Source organism: Oncorhynchus clarkii, chromosome 22 (genome assembly GCF_045791955.1).
Source record: "Oncorhynchus clarkii lewisi isolate Uvic-CL-2024 chromosome 22, UVic_Ocla_1.0, whole genome shotgun sequence".
Taxonomy (NCBI): domain Eukaryota; kingdom Metazoa; phylum Chordata; class Actinopteri; order Salmoniformes; family Salmonidae; genus Oncorhynchus; species Oncorhynchus clarkii.
Window position 1 is genome coordinate 17655749 of NC_092168.1, and position 17040 is coordinate 17672788.

Below are 17040 nucleotides of genomic sequence, written 5' to 3' on the forward strand. Positions count from 1 at the left end.
ACGCAATTCCTTGAATCTGAAAATGTCCCAGTTCTTCCATGGCCTGCATACTCACCAGACATGTCACCCATTGAGCATGTTTGGGATGCTCTGGGTCCACGTGTATGGCAGCCTGTTCCAGTTCCTGCTAATATCCAGCAACTTAGCAAAGCCATTTAAGAGGAGTGGGACAACATTCCACAGGCCACAATCAACAGCCTGATCAACTCAGTAAAATCATGGACATTGTTCCATGTTTCATTTATATTTTTGTTCAGTGTACTTAAGACATTGGCTCGAATCTATGTTGTGCTTTCAGATTTCGATGAAATTAACAACTAAGTAAGAATTTGTCACTTATCTCATTGACTTCTCAAACCCCAAACCCTGGCCTAGTTTGTTTTGTCTGTTTCACAAGTGTTCCCAGAAGTCTTGCGATGTTGCTCCTCTGGGTTTAGAAACTCTGTGCCCACACAGTCAGTTGAGTTTGGTGAGGAAGAGATGTGACAGATGAAGAGTGAAAACATCTTTGGATGTGATGTAGAGAGAATTATGTGATAGAGAGAAATGTCTTCACAAAGCTATAAAATCGGAATCAAATCATATTATATTTGTCACATGCGCCAAATACAACTGGTGTATACTTTACCATGAAATGCTTGCTTACGAGCTCTTCCCAACGATGCAGAGTTTAAAAATAATAATAAAAATGCAATAGTAACACAAGAGAAATAAAATAAAATACACAAGAATGGAGCGACAGTATACTGTATACAAGGAGTACTAGAACCTAATGCTCACATGTGGAATTGCATTTTCAGATGAAAAAAATCGAACTTGCACTCTCACGTGAAAATCTACCTTGCACTATCATGTGAAAAACGATCAAGTTAAAATCAAACTCTCACATGTGGAATTGCATTTTCAGATGTGAAAAACATTCACATGTGAAAATCTAATTTACAGTTTTACATATGAAAATCCTTGTTTACATGTAGTTTCATGGTATCACAAGTTGGAATTTTGCATCGCCATGTTGTTACATTTATTTTTTTATGTACTCAAATGTTTTCACGTGTAGTTTCATGTTCTCACATGTTGCTTCTACATGTTGAAATGTTATCACATTAACTCCACATGTGAAATTCATGTGGATTTTCCATAAGGGCTACCTCAGCGAGCTCATTGCAAAGGTTCCTCCCTTCGTAATGTGTTGGATCATTGAGTAATTTTCCCCAGTCCTAACCTATAACAGTCAGACAGGGGACTGATACTGTGTACTTCCTTCCCTCATCAACAAACAAAAGACTGTCTCTGTTGCGATTCTCTCCATGTTATGTCCACTGGAGCCAAGATCTCTGCTGTAGCCAGATAATGTGTTTAATCTCCCTGCCCTGCATGCCAACCAATAAAGGCCAAACACACACACACGGCTGATGCCCTCCACAGCTGGGAGGCATTAACACCCAGTAATACATCACAGCACTTTATCACACACTTGCACAATGTGGGATTGATCACAGTGTAAATGGGACGGTAAATCTGACCAAACAATCCGATTAACCAACATTAGTTTCCTGTGTGGATAGACATGAAAAATACTGTGCAGATTGTCAACAGTTTTGCTGAAACTGGACGAGAGGTAGGGAAAGAAAGGCACATTTTTAACTATTCTATTATTTGTCCAAATCAAAGTCAAAAATAGGTCTACAAAGCTGCCTAATACTGCTTATAAGTTCCTACTAATTGATGTACCTATTGAATTGATTGTGATAATGGTTGAGGTATGAGCAGGTTTCATTCCAGGGTAGGATACAGTGAGATTCTAAAGTAGAGCAGTGTAATCCTTTCCAAGATATATTTGTAAATGGCTGGTTGGTAACTTGGCAACCACATTGTTTGCTTTCACTCCTGCAGTTTTATGTATCTTTACAGTACTTGTCAAACTCATTCCACTGATGGCCGAGTATACGCAGGTTTTCGTTCCCCCTTGTTGATTAATTAAGATCACTAATTAGTAAGGAACTCCCCTCACCTGGTTGCATAGATCTTCGTTGAAAGGAAAAAAATAAAGACACTGCTCTCCGTGGAAGGAGTTTGACATGGTGCAGCATCTCTCCACAAAATAAAATTACAAGGTATTTGTTTACAACCGACTCTAAGATGAAAAGATCATTGGACTAGGTTTTAATGAGTTATCACCAGTACCTGATACCGTACAATAAGTTTAAAAAAGTTACATACACTGAGAAACCACACACCAAATTCCCCAGTGTTAAATCAACACTGACAGTTTTAAATTAACACTGAAAGTGTGGAACTGTATAGACACTGGAACAGTGTTAAATTAACACACTGATTGGTGTAAAGCCTTATTTTCCAGGGCGCCTTGCCTTTCGAGTGAATTGTAGAGTTACCACCCATGACTGTGTGTTAGTGATTATTGAATATTTTCTATTATTGAATATTTAAAACATACAATCTACTTGCAGTGAAGCCACTCAACATTTACATCACATTAGTATTCTAACAGACTCCCATCCAGAGGGACCCACAGAAGCAACCAGGGTCAACGCCCTGCTCAAGGGCACGTCGATAGATCTCCCACAAGGTCAAAAACAGGGACCCAAAGCGGCGACACATCAGCCACCGGCACAAGCTCCCGAACCGCCAGGCTACTAGCCCTCCAAGATCCCCAACACAGTTCCCCAAGAGCTGCCCTTCAACTACCCGAGACCCCCCCACAATACCCCCCCTCCCCCCAAGAAAAATATTATAATTCCATTCCCCAACCCCAAGACCCCCGTCCTCCCCAATGCACCAACAACCACCAAAATGAACAAAAGAGGAAAAAGAGAAAACAACAATGCAAAAAACAAGACCTGAAGGACAACAGAAATCATAACAGAAAGGCCAACTGAATATGTTTGAGCGCATGTATGGCACTATTTACATGTGTGTATGTGTGTGTGTGTCCGTGTATGTGCATTTGAATGAGAGTGTGTGTATATGCATGTGTACAAAGCCTATGCGGCATCAGCCTCAGGCAAACAAGAATTAGCTGTAACAACACTGGTGTCATTCAAATGTACTTTTTGTTATGCTTTATTTTTTACTTTATTTGTTTTTCTTTTATCTTTGACCATCATTCTATCCTCGGCCCAGCAACTCCACTCCCACTTGTCTCCAATTCCACATCCCAACCCACAGCCCATCCCACCTATCTCTGCTGGCCACCCTCTTCGGATTTCTACACACCGTATATCTTTCAACTATGCCGTGGTGTTTAACATAGATTCAAAATGTATCTAATCGAATAGAATACACAGATTGCGAGTTGAAGATAAATACTTTTACTAAGAGTATTAGTAATTGACTGACCCGGTCTCTCCAGATCTCCCAACAATACTATTTCTAGGGTAAAATTCAGATTAATGTTATGCATTTTCAGCCATTCCTGAACCCGAGACCAGAAATTGGCTACCTGAGGGCAACACCAAAAAAAATGGTCTGTTGATTCTGTGTCCTCACAACAAAACCTGCAGAGCTGTGATTCAACATTTTGTTGGTGGCAAGAATAACTTTTGCGGAAAAGCACAAAGTCTTGAATCTTGTGTCATTTTATATATCAATTCATACACCCTGTGCCATGGAATCGGAACATCAAAAATCTCTTCCCAACTATTTTGCAATCTGTATGGCACAGCTGTCAACATCCTGGTCCTCAAATGAAACTGGTACACTTTCCTATTTATGCTATTTTTATTTCTCTGACAGTTTTTATCCTTTATATTGGGCAGACAGACCAGTTCCCTACCTCCTCCTGCTGCCACCCGCCTCGTCCATTTTTGGGGAAATGCCGTAGTCAATTGATTGTAGTCTTGGATTGAGCAGACCTTCCCTTACAATTCTGATAACTCCATGAAAGACATACAGTACGTCTACCATTTCAATTTACAAAATCATTTAAAAACAAAATACCCTTTTCAAACATATTTTTCATAAATACAGGTCTTATCAACCAGCACATTTGAGGTCAGCCATACTATTTGTTTAATAGTAATCTACTTGAGAACCATTTAGGGTTCAAGTAAACCTTTTGGATAAATGAAGCTTTTAGAGAGAGGTTTAGTGCTTTTATATTTTTTAATCATCTCAACTCACCCATTATATAGATAGGCACGCTTTATCTGGTCTGGTTTAGCATCCCAGATAAATCAAAATAAGTGTGTAAACTGAGATATGGCTAAGGTGTTAATCAGGGCAATTTTTCCATAAATAGACAGGTATTTACCTCTCCATGGTCTCCAGCATCTTGTCTATTTTCTATTGAAATTCATTGTGGAGAGCTCATTAATATCTTATGTAATATGAATACCAAGTATGTCTACGTCGCAGTCAGCCCATGTTATAGGTAAACTGCAGGGTAAATGTAAAAGTTGTATTTTTTAAAGATCCAATACGTAATGTTATATACTTATCATAATTAGGTTTTAGTCCAGAAAAACTATCTAGATCTTCAATGAGACATTGCAGGGATATAGCTTGCGGATTTAATATATAACTTGAGTCATCGGCATACATGGACACAGAAAATGCAGAAGGTTGGTTATCCCCTCTCTGCTGGATTCCAATAGAAATTACACATCACTTTGCAAACCAGTATATTTTGACAGGTTCGGTGTATAACCCAACATGCTGGGTTGCTCAGATTACACAAGCGTGCGTTCATTTAACCATCAGTTGGGTTTCCATTCACTTCTATGATGGGTTGACCAAGCAGCTGGGTCTTCGTTAATGTAATCCATAGGTTATTTTCAAGAGGCATGGCTCATTATCATGTTAAGTATGTACACTGCAATGTTACATTTGGCTTGAATATTGCACCCAACATACAAAAATATGAATATGATTATTTACATAATGCAACAAAGGGTTACTATCCCACTGGGGATATCACACTGGGATTTGCAGAGGTGTTTGCATAGGACTCATACACTTCTGTAAGCATAATTAAAGCTACAAAAGTGTCATTTGTCAAGCTTAATATGTGACAACAATTCAGCAGAACAGAATAACTGGAATTACATTTACTCTCATAGGTGACCAAAAATTACTTCCTGAAAGGCACGCCCCTACCAAGACACGCCTCCAGTCTGATGGGTCATAACTCAATGACTGTATTTACACAGGCAGCCAATTCTGATATTTTTGGGGGGTCTTTTGACCATTCACCTCAGATCTTTTCATCAAATCTTCTTCTTCTTCCTCATGTGGTTTTGCAGCAGACTAGACGCTTCGTTGTGTATTGGTACCTTTCACAGTTTGGAAAGTGCATTCACATTTGTTCACAAAAAAGAAAAGAAATTGCACCGCCATCTAACCCTATATCCCCAGCACTCCCCACCACCCTTTCCCACTACTTTGGCCCCAACAGGTTCTAAACCAGGCTGTAGACCTGGGAGGGTGGAACCCCTTCTCTCAAAACCCCCTGTAGTTTTTCTGCACTAAAATCTCTGATACCCCAAAACATATCTGCTGCTACGACCAGTTCAGTCTTCTGGGATTTCCTTTCCATCTGTGCGGTACAATTAATGATCATAGTAATAAAAGGCCAAGAAGCCAACCTTACTAAAGCACAAAACATTTGGGTCACTCTGCACTGGCCTACTACTCACAGGGATCCTCCTCATCCTCTACTTTCTTCACTGCCTCAGCATGACACTTTCTGCACTTCCCCCACTCTAAACACTTCAATCTGTCTCACTCGGATAGGACATTTCTGATCCCCAGCAACATGGCTACTCCCACAATTGAAACACACCACTTTTCCCCCTCGAAGCTACACACCCTCCGGCACACCTCAGAATCTCCCTCCTACATACTGCTGCAACTTGACCATAAACTTGGCACTTAGTGGGGTTGGAAAACCAACCCTCTCACGGTAGGACTGAAACTGGATGAATGCAACAAGCATGTCTCTGTCACTAACAAATTCAGTCTTTGGTGATAACTCTACAATTCACTTGAAAGGCAAGGCACTCTAGGAAATATGAAAATAAACCTTTACACTAAGCATTGTTAATTCAACACTGTTCAGTGTCTATACGGGTCCTCACTTTGTGTGAATTTAAAACTGGGGAATTTGCTGTGTATAAAACTGAGGGAACATGCAGATATGTGTACACATTTATCATACACTGTAATTGTGTATAATACAAAGTCGTATCTTATTCAGAGGAGTTTAAATGACAGCTTGCATCTGCTCAATCTGTTCAGACATTCCTACAGAGTGAGTACTGTACATGGGAGGGGAGGCTTTCAAACTAATTTCTCCCCTATCAGATCTCTGTACATGCTAGGTTCCCACAGTCCTTCTCAAACACAGAGGAGCACGGTCCTCATATTGAAAACTATACAGACATGGTGGACTGGACTTTGACATAACCCCAGCACTCATAAACCATCTCTTGTAGAAATGTTTAGTGTAAAAAAAAGTATTTTAAATTAAATGTTTTCTATGACCATGTGCGTGTGTTGACTTGCTGCAAAAGAAAGCTACCCGGATATTATCGGTGAGTGCAGAGATATGAGGGCATGCGGTGGAGGAGATCTTCATGGGCTATACTCAGCCTTGTCTCATGTTAGTAAGTTGGTGGTCTATTGATATCCCTCTAGTGGTGTGGGGGCTGTGCTTGGCAAAGTGGGTGGGGTTATATCCTGCCCGGTTGGCCCTGTCCGTCGGTATCGTCGGACGGGGCCACAGTATCCCCTGGCCCACGCTTGTCTCAGCCTCCAGTATCTATGCTGCAATAGTCTATCTGCCGGGGGGCTGGTTTAATTCTCCTGTCTTATCTGGTGTCCTGTGTGAATTTAAGTATGCTCCCTCTAATTCTCTCTCTCCCTCTCTCCCTTCCCGGAGGACCTGAGCCCTAGGATCATGCCTCAGGACTACTTGGCCTGATGACTCCTGGCTATCCCCAGTCCACCTGGTCGTTTCAACTGTTCTGCCTGCGGCTAGGGAATCCTGATTGTGTTCACCGGACGTGCTACCTTGTCCCGGACCTGCTGTTTCCGACTCTCTCTCTTTACCGCACCTGCTGTCTCAACCAAGCCAACTGTCATTTACTCCTGACATACTGACCTGTTGCACCCTCTACAACCAGTGTAATTATTATTTGACTCTGCTGGTCATCTATGAACATTTGAACATTTTTAAGAACAATCTGGCCTTAAATGACCATGTACTCTTATAATCTCTACCCGGCACAGCCCGAAGGGGACTGGCCTGATTCCTCACTAGGTTTCTTCCTGGGTTCCTGCCTTTCTAAGAGAGTTTTTTGTGACATCTGCTGATGTAAAAATGGCTTTATAAATACATTTTATTAAATTGATTGATGTAGAATGATGATCAGTATATTCAGTAAACAGATATCATTTTCAGCAATGTATTATATATAACAAGTTACATGTCTAATATCATTTCAAGCATTATGATGTTAGGAAAACACACCACAGTGGGAAAAAAGAGCATTCTATGAAATGGATCATCCTGAAAAGTTTGGCTTGAAAAACATCATATGAAAATGTCACTCTTAGTGTGCATTCATTCTTGCACACTAAAAGGAGCACCTGGTCTTTGAAAATATTGAACGTGTCATTAAATGTGGATGTTGCTGTCACACTAACCCGAGGTCAAAATCTCATCTTAAACATGGTATGCGAAAATATTAGGCAACTCTGTGTGGTGTTTAAAAAAAATCAAATTACAGGTGAGAGGTGCTACCCTGCTGCCAAAGCACTAATCAGAGGATGGCAAAACATTACCCAAGGTGACACATAGAGACACATATGAGACACATAGCCATACACCTCCACATGTGGGAGCAGGGAAACTTAGTCTTGTTACTAACAGCTTTGATAGATAATCATTTCAATTAAATTAGAGGAAATAGTACTTTATTGTAAACTGTAATACTGTAGCCTATGTGAAAGAGTTCACACAAGGCGCATGTCTTTCAGTGGTTACCTCCCAATGCAATTTTTTAAATTATTTTAAAAAATTGTTAACGAGATGCTTACTCTTTTCACTTACAGTTTTGATCGTTCAACTCTAAAAGTCTAAAAGATCCCAGAAATGTTCCATATGCACAAAAAACTTATTTCTCACAAATTTTGTCCACAATTTTGTTTATACCCACGTCAGTGAGCATTTCTCTTTTGCCAAGATAATTCATCCACTTGACAGGTCTGGCTTATATCAAGACGCCAAGAACCTTGTGCTGGGACAATAAAAGGACACTCTAAAATGTGCAGTTTTGTCACACAACACAACGCCACAGATGTCTCAAGTTTTGAGGGAGCGTGCAATTGGCATGCTGACAGCAGGAATGTTCACCAGAGCTGTTGCCAGAGAAGTTCATGTTAATTTATCTACCATAAGCCGCTTCCAACATCATTTTAGAGATTTTGGCAGTACGTACAACCGTCCTGCAGACCACGTGTAACGTCAGCCTAGGACCTTCACATCAGGTTTCTTCACTTACAGGAACGTCTGAGACCAGCCACCTGATGAAACTGGGTTTCCACACCCAAATCATTTCTGCACAAACTTTCAGAAACCATCTCAGGAAAGCTCATTTGTGCGATCGTAGTCCTCACCAGGGTCTTGACCTGACTGCAGTCCGGTGTCGTAATTAAATTCACTGGGCAAATGCTCAACTTTGATGACCACTGGTATTGCTGGAGGAGTGTGCCCTTCACGGATAGATGGCAGACAGCGTGTATGGCATCGTGTGGCAAGTCGTTTCCTGATGCCAACATTGTGAACAGAGTGCCCCATGGTGGTGGTGGGGCTATGTTATGGGCAGGCATAAGCTACGCACAATGAACACAACTGCATTTTATCAATGGCAATTTGAATACGCAGAGATACCGTGACGTAATCCTGAGGCCCATTGTCATGCCATTCATCCACCGCCATCACCTCATGTTTCAGAATGATGATGCACGGCCCCACGTCGCAAGGATCTGTACACAATTCCTGGAAGCTGAAAATGTCCCAGTTCTTCCATGGCCTGTATAGTCACTAGACATTTCACCCATTTAGCATGTTTGGGATGCTCTGGATCGATGTGTACGATAACATGTTTCAGTTCCCGCCAATATCCACCAACTTGGCACAACCATTGAAGAGGAGTGGGACAACATTCCACAGCCTACAATCAACAGCCTGATGAACTCTATGCGAAGGAGATGTGTCGCGCTGCATGAGGCAATGGTGGTCACTCCAGATACTGACAGTTTTTTTGATCTAGGCCCCTACTTTTTTTTTTTACGATATCTGTGACCAACAGATGCATATCTGTATTCCCAGTCATGTGAAATCCATAGATTAACTCAGTAAAGTCTTTGAAATTGTTATATGTTGCGTTTACATTTTTGTTTGAGTATAGATTGGGGCACATGTGCGTCAATAGACTTTATAACCTAAAATAGTATGAATTTGCATTCAATAAATATAACTTTATTGTATACTGTAATACTGTAGCCTAAATGAGAGTGTTTACACAAGGCACATGTCATTCAGGAGCATTTTACGAGTTGTGTTCTCCACAAAAACTTCAAACTGGGACTAGACTAATTTTAGGAACAAATACCTAAAACAAACGCTGGTGCACATTTTCCAAAACCTCTACAAGCACAGCATTACCTAAAAAAGTGGAAGAGAGCCAGTCATCTCTCCGATCTGAACCATTCAGGATTCTGCATGCTGATCAATATTCATGACTGCATGCCGAGGTGAGTTTGGGGTTGTTGATTATTCATTGACTTTCTCTATGTCTGGGAAGCTCACAACCTGCACACACAGCAACCATTTATTGTATCTAGAATGAGGGGAAAGACACCCATAATTGGTTATTCCTAGTTTGGAATTAGATTACAAATGACCAATAGTAATGGCAGTTTCAGTTGCACCTATCTTAACTACATTGACATTTATTTTTGGAGAAAAAAAAATACCTTAGGATGTTCTGTAGACATTGTCAATAAAAACAATGACTACTATTATTGCACTTCACAACAAATGTTTTTTGAATAATGATGTGAAACACAAGGTCGCGTACATGTCTTGTTTTCAGAAGTTGATTCTAGGACATTTTATCATACTTCATACGGTACTTCCTGCTTTTAAGCACAATATCATATATTATATACAGTACATATTACCTCAATTACCTCAACTAACCTGTACCCCTGCACATTGACTCAGTACCAACCTGTACCCCTGCACATTGACTGAGTACCAGCCTGTACCCCTGCACATTGACTCAGTATCGACCTGTACCCCTGCACATTGACTGAGTACCAGCCTGTACCCCTGCACATTGACCCAGTACCGGCCTGTACCCCTGCACATTGACTCAGTATCGACCTGTACCCCTGCACATTGACTCAGTACCGGCCTGTACCCCTGCACATTGACTCAGTATCGACCTGTACCCCTGCACATTGACTCAGTACCGGCCTGTACCCCTGCACATTGACTCAATACCGGCCTGTACCCCTGCACAAATGATTTCTGAACTCTTATTTTTCTTAAAACTGCATTGTTGGTCAAGGGCTTGTAAGTAAAGCATTTCAAAGTTGTATTTGGCGCATGTGACAAATACAATTTGATTTCATTTAAATTGTACAGTATTATACTGTGTGTCATACACAGTACTTGCTTTGAAATCGTATTTATATTGCAGTAAGTGTACTGTAATATGAAATACATTTTGCTCGTCGCCGAGCTGCCTGTAAGCCACTGTCAAATTCATACTAACCCCTTCAGAGTGTGGCTCTTGCCTACCTGTTCATTCCTGAGCAGTAATGGATTTGATGAGAGTTCACTTTAAAGCTACACTGTAAAACGGGCATGTAGCCAACCGTTAGAGGGTGGACCCCCAATAAAACAAACTATGGATCGATGGGATCCCATGCCATTTTATTTGGGATGATTTCAAGGACATAACACTGAAGTAATGACATTCCACGTATAACTTTTTAACATGATTTGCACATTTCAGTTATTCTCAACAACTTATTAAACCACCATTTTCTACACAAAATCAGAAAGTTATCAATGTCTTGGCTGAACATAGCCAACACTAAGTGTGGCGAATTCAACAAATAGGCTACTACAGCGCTGATGCTGCTTAGACGATAAGGGCCGCGCAATACTCACAAGGTAGGAGATGTGCCTGTTGAAGGGTAGGAGGTCCCCCATGATCAGAATACATAGAGCAGCCCGCAACACAGAGCAAAGTTTGTGGAGTTAAATTTCAGAAGAGTTTGCTTCATTTGCCCTTAGTTTTACTTTTAGAACCATTTTTGTTTAACTCTCAATTGCATGTCTCCTGTGGTGAAGCTGAGGTCCTTGAATAATGATGATTATGGGGGCAGCTAGAGGTGCTCTGTCTCTCTCTCTCTCTTTATTTCGCTCTCTCTCTCTCTCTCTCGCTCTGAAAGTTGAACAACTCAGTGGTTAATGAGGCAGTAATAAACACTGTCAAAATTCCCAGTAAAGAGTCATAAAACGTTTAAACGCATCTGAAGCATGCCATCCTTCCCCATGCATATTTTCTGATCGAAATGTATCAACTTGTCTCACTGTGATAAAATATATTTATACTAGAGACCATACCTCAACTTCATTCAATCAATTATTTCAATTCCACTATCAACGTGTTGTCAGTGAAATCTACTCATGTAAATAATTATCTGCATTGACATTTGGTAAGAGGAGGTTTTTATGGCAGGAATGTGGCTGTCCTGCAAGACAACATGCTGTTGCAGTGTGAGCACAACTGTGTCCCAGACCAGATGTGAGGCACATGCAGATAAATGTACACACCAGATGTGATGTAGTACCCTACAGTAGCCTCTATAGGTAGCCTAATTAAATGATGTGCTATGCAAAAGAACCCGCTATGACCCTGCTAAACATGTATTACACATTGCAATATGCTGTAGTCGTATTATCCTGGTTCTCATGCTTAAAAATGTATTCAATCTAAATGAGATCCAGTCAACATCTTACAAAATTGTTCCATTAGCCTATGAGGCATATTCCCAAAGGGTAAACAAAGGTCTCTATTGCCTGAGAATGTGGAGTAACTATCCCTTATGGAGAAGATGAATGGACATGTTTGTTATTACTTTGCCATGCTGACATCTTCAGCAGTTTTTACTAAAACAAAAATGGCCAAAATGTATCATCGTTGTATTTTTCACATTTTTGACGGTATGACGGTATTTGACTTGGTTGGTGTTTTTTAATAATAAAAGTTTGCTTTATGACATTTGCTTTATGAGTAGTGCGTGACACATACACACTAAGTGGTATCAATGGGTCTCTCTCTATTCTGATTGTTTTATACTGTTCAATTAAACTTCAACCAAAAATCATTTTCCACATTTTCATAACTTCATGCACTTCCTGCAGTCATTTGAGATCATTTCCACACTGCCACGTAGGGCTGCATGATATGGGCAACAAAATCTAGGCCTTATTTTTAACCAAATATTTGCTTTTGCGATTTGACTCGAGATTTAGATCAAAACACTTGGGTGAACTGTTTGAATCAAAAATGATGATTATTCTAATTCTATAGTTAGAAGATAATAGTGGGCACTTTGAATAAAGTGCTGTTTGACATGGCAACAAATGTAAATTCCAGGGAGGAGTTATGATGATGGGTTGGAACCAAAGTGTTTATCAGTGTTTCCACGGGGACCCTATAGTCTTTGGCTACATTAAATGTTCTCTTAGCTACTTCATGTACATATTCATATTTGCATATTCCTCTTTGATTTAGAAGATACTGTTGCACAAACAACATAGTGATTTAGGCCTAGACCATCACTGCTATCAGGCTGTATAGCTAGCAAAATTTGCTTTGACTCAGTACATTTATTAGATAGCTTGTTAACCAGCTAACTAGCGATTAACATTAATAAGGAAATCATCTCAAAAGAGAAAGATGTCCTCATGTGTACTACCTATAACCCCCCAATAGAATCCCCCTATTTTAACGATGACAGCTTCTTCATCCTAGAGGGAGAGATCAACCATTTCCAGGCTCAGGGACATGTACTGGTCTGTGGCGACTTAAATTCCAGAACTGGAAAAGAACCCGACACCCTCAGCAAACAGGGGGACAAACACCTACCTGGAGGTGACAGCATTCCCTCCCCCATATGCCCCCCTAGACACAACTATGAAAACATAACCAACAAAAAGGGGTCACAATGGTAGGCTTCAAGGGGACTCCTATGGTAGGTACACATATAGCTCATCTCTTGGCAGTAGTACTGTAGACTACTTTATCACTGACCTCAACCCAGAGTCTCTTAGAGCGTTCACAGTCAGTCCACTGACTCTGCTATCAGATCACAGCAAAATCACACTCTACTTGAACAGAGCTATGCTCAATCAAAGGAAATGAATAATATTAATAAATGCTATAGATGGAAGGAAAATAGTGTGGAAATCTACCAAAAGGCAACAACAAATTCATTCCCTTCTCGACAATGTCCATGACAAAATGTTTCACTGTAATAGTGAAGGTGTAAACTTGGCCTTAGAAAACCTAAACACTATATTTGACCTCTCAGCTTCCCTTTCAAATCTAAGAATGTCAAGCAGACAACTTATGAAAATGAACAACAAAGACAAATGGTTTGATGAAGAATGCAAAAATCTAAGAATTACATTTAGAAACCTATCCAACCAACAACAGAGAGACCCAGAAAACCTGCGCCTATGCCTTCACTATGGTGAATCCCTATGGTGAAAAAAAGGAACAGCACATCAGAAATCAGCTCAATGTAATTGAAGAATCCATAGAATCTAACCACTTCCGGGAAAATTGCCCTGACAGTAAATCTCAGTAAGACAAAGCTAATGGTGTTCTAAAAAAGGTCCAGTTGCCAGGAACACAAGTATAAATTTCATCTAGACATCGTTGCCCTAGAGCACACAAAAAACTATACATACCTCGGCATAAACATCAGCACCACAGGTAACTTCCTCAAAGCTGTGAATGATCTGAGAGACAAGGCAAGAAGGGCCTTCTATGCAATCAAAAGGAACATATCAATTAGGATCTGGCAAAAAAATATTTGAATCAGTTATAGAACCCATTGCCCTTTATGGTTGTCAGGTCTGGGGTCCACTCACCAATGAAGAATTCACAAAATGGGACAAACACCATATTGAGACTGCATGCAGAATTCGTCAAAAATATCCTCGGTGTACAACATAAAACACCAAATAATGCATGCAGAGCAGAATTAGGCAGATACCTGCTAATTATCACAATCCAGAAAACAGCCATTGAATTCTACAACCACCTAAAAGGAAGTGATTCCCAAACCTTCCATAACAAAGCCATCACATACAGAGAAATTCATCTGGAGAAGAGATCCCTATGCAAGCTGGTCATAGGACTTTGTTCAAAAACACAAACAGACCCCACAGAGCCCCAGGACAGCAGCACAATTAGACCCAACCAAATCACGAGAAAACAAAAAGATAATTACTTGACACATTGAAAAGAATTTACAACAAAACAGAGCAAACTAGAATGCTATTTGGCCCTAAACAAAGAGTACACAGTGGTAGAATACCTGACCACTATGACTGACACAAATTAAGGAAATCTTTGACTATTTACAGACTCAGTGAGCATAGCCTTGCTACTGAGAAACGCCGCCCAGCCCTAAAAACAACAAACTGCAGTATGATGTAAAGTAGAGGCTAAACCTTGACACACACGTTTTTTTGCACAAGAAATCTAAGCTATAACCCTCAACTTTCGACCTCATTCTTGGGATTAAGCTCTAGTTTTAAGTCATGAGGACACAATACTTCTCCAAGGTAGATAAAACATTTTAGTGTTTTCCATTGCATATTAGCTTGATTTACTCTGTTGTATTTGCCATTGTTTTTCTATAACATTATTAGAATTTCATCAAGTGCATTTCTTAATTATATAATGTCTTATGTCATTAGAATTAACCCATTATCAAGCCCAAATAACATTTGGCTCAGGGGTTCAAAATTACTTTTTTATCTATGATCTGACTAGGAAGAGAGTTGTTTAAATCAAACAAATGTAGGGCCTCCCGAGTGGCACAGTGGTCTAAGGCACTACACCACTGTGCTTGAGGCATCACTACAGACCAGGGTTTGATCCCAGGCTGTATTACAGCCGGCCGTGACTGGGAGACCCATGAGGCGGTGCACAATTGGCCCAGCATCGTACGGGTTAGGGGAGGGCTTGGCTGGCTGGGATTTCCTTGTCCCATTGTGCTCTAGCAACTCCTTGTGGTTGGCAGGGCATCTGCAAGCTGACTTCGGTTGCCAGCTGGACCGTGTTTCCTCTGACACATTGGTGCAACTAGCTTCCGGGTTATGAGAGCATTGTATCAAATAGCAGTGTGCCTTGGCAGGGTTGTGTTTCGGAGGATGCATGGCTCTCGACTTTCACCTCTCCTGAATCCATAGGGGAGTTGCAGCAATGGGACAAGACTTTAACTACCAATTGGTCATGAAAAACAGGGGGCAAAAGCAAAACAACAAAAAAGCTTACAAATTTGGAAAACTACCTAACTGCATTTTAGGTAGGCCTATTTACATGGACTTTTAAATCAGTCATGGGATATATTTCCTATGCAACTCAGTAGCTTTAGTTGAGTTGCATATGAATGATATCAAATGTTATACTGTTTAGAAAAGCTAACAGCTGCTAAATTCTTTAAGATGACAGCCATGTTTATTTACGTTTGACAAGCGAAAACTCCCCACTCCCAGAATTCTACAAGATGCAAATAAACAAAGTCAAAGTCAAAGATGGCTGTAACCATTTCCTGAAAAAGATTAACTTAGTTTGGCAACTTTTGAGCATATTAGAAATCTTCGATGTACTTGTTGCAGTGTATACAAGAACCGGAGCACATGACTTGACAAGTCGTTTACTGTTTTTGACAAATCGCAAAGCAAGTGAAATGTTATCACCTCACAGATCATCACCCCAAACACAATCCCACTGCCTAGCCTAACCAAAGCGCAAAACCTAAACAGGTATGTAACGATTTTAGGGGGGTTTGTGCGGGGGTTCATTTCATTTGTGGTGAGTTTTCAAGTCCATGGGGGATAGAAATGGGGGAAGGAATTATTACTATGATGGGGGATTTATCCATAAATGGGGGGCAAAAACAGGAGAAGTTTATAAGCTAAATAAAAATAAACCACCTGGAAAGAGTCTGAGCTGGCAACCCTGAGGTACCATAGTTACAATCTGATGCCGTGTTCAAAACAACTGGGAACTCTCTGTCTTCAGTGCGTTTAAGACAACTAGGAAATTTTTGCTCCAACTGGGAATTCGGAATTCTACCTCGAGAACTTGAGAACCTTCTAGAGCTCCGACTTTCCGACATTCAATGACGTCATGATTTTATCTCATACTTTTCAGAGTTCCCAGTTGTCGTGAGAGCAACATAAGTCAGTCGCTTGAACTATCCCTATTTATAACATCTTTGGTCTGACAAACGCTTACATGACAACCAGAATGCATTGTATGATGTCAACAAACATGGTGCCACACTTAGCTGGCAAATAGCTGAGCATTAGTTAATCATAATCAGTACAACCTTCAAAAAAAGTTGTTTACACACATCATATGTGTCCATTACAATCGATGCAAGAATCGGAATGCATGATTTGTAACCACATACTTGAAAACATGTGAATAAACAGTAAATACATTATTCTCCATACATACATACATACATACATACATACATACATACATACATACATACATACATACATACATACATACAGTATGCTACAGTATAAATGACAACAGGATATACAGAAAACAAGGCACTTAATTTGAAGGGAATGCACACATGTCCAAAGTTATTATTTGTAAGGAAAACAACAATGTAGGCAATGTGAGCGTAAGCCAGAAAATGTGCCAGGGGGAAAAGTTTGTGCAAGGCCTGTTT

At 40.3% G+C, this 17040-nt stretch overlaps 1 protein-coding gene across 2 annotated transcripts in view; it reads right to left on the reverse strand.

Moving 5' to 3' along the window:
* LOC139380190 (rho GTPase-activating protein 6-like) overlaps positions 1-17040 on the reverse strand; it is a 58944-nt gene that overhangs the window by 21922 nt on the left and 19982 nt on the right. Inside the window, exon 1 of one of the 2 annotated variants that reach the window (XM_071122646.1) lies at positions 11210-11474. The exons of the other annotated variant lie outside the window; for it this stretch is intronic. Coding sequence (XP_070978747.1) covers positions 11210-11251 — 42 coding nt within the window. The 5' untranslated portion in view covers positions 11252-11474. Of the gene's footprint in view, positions 1-11209; positions 11475-17040 lie in introns of those variants that run through there. 2 annotated transcript variants of the gene reach the window in all.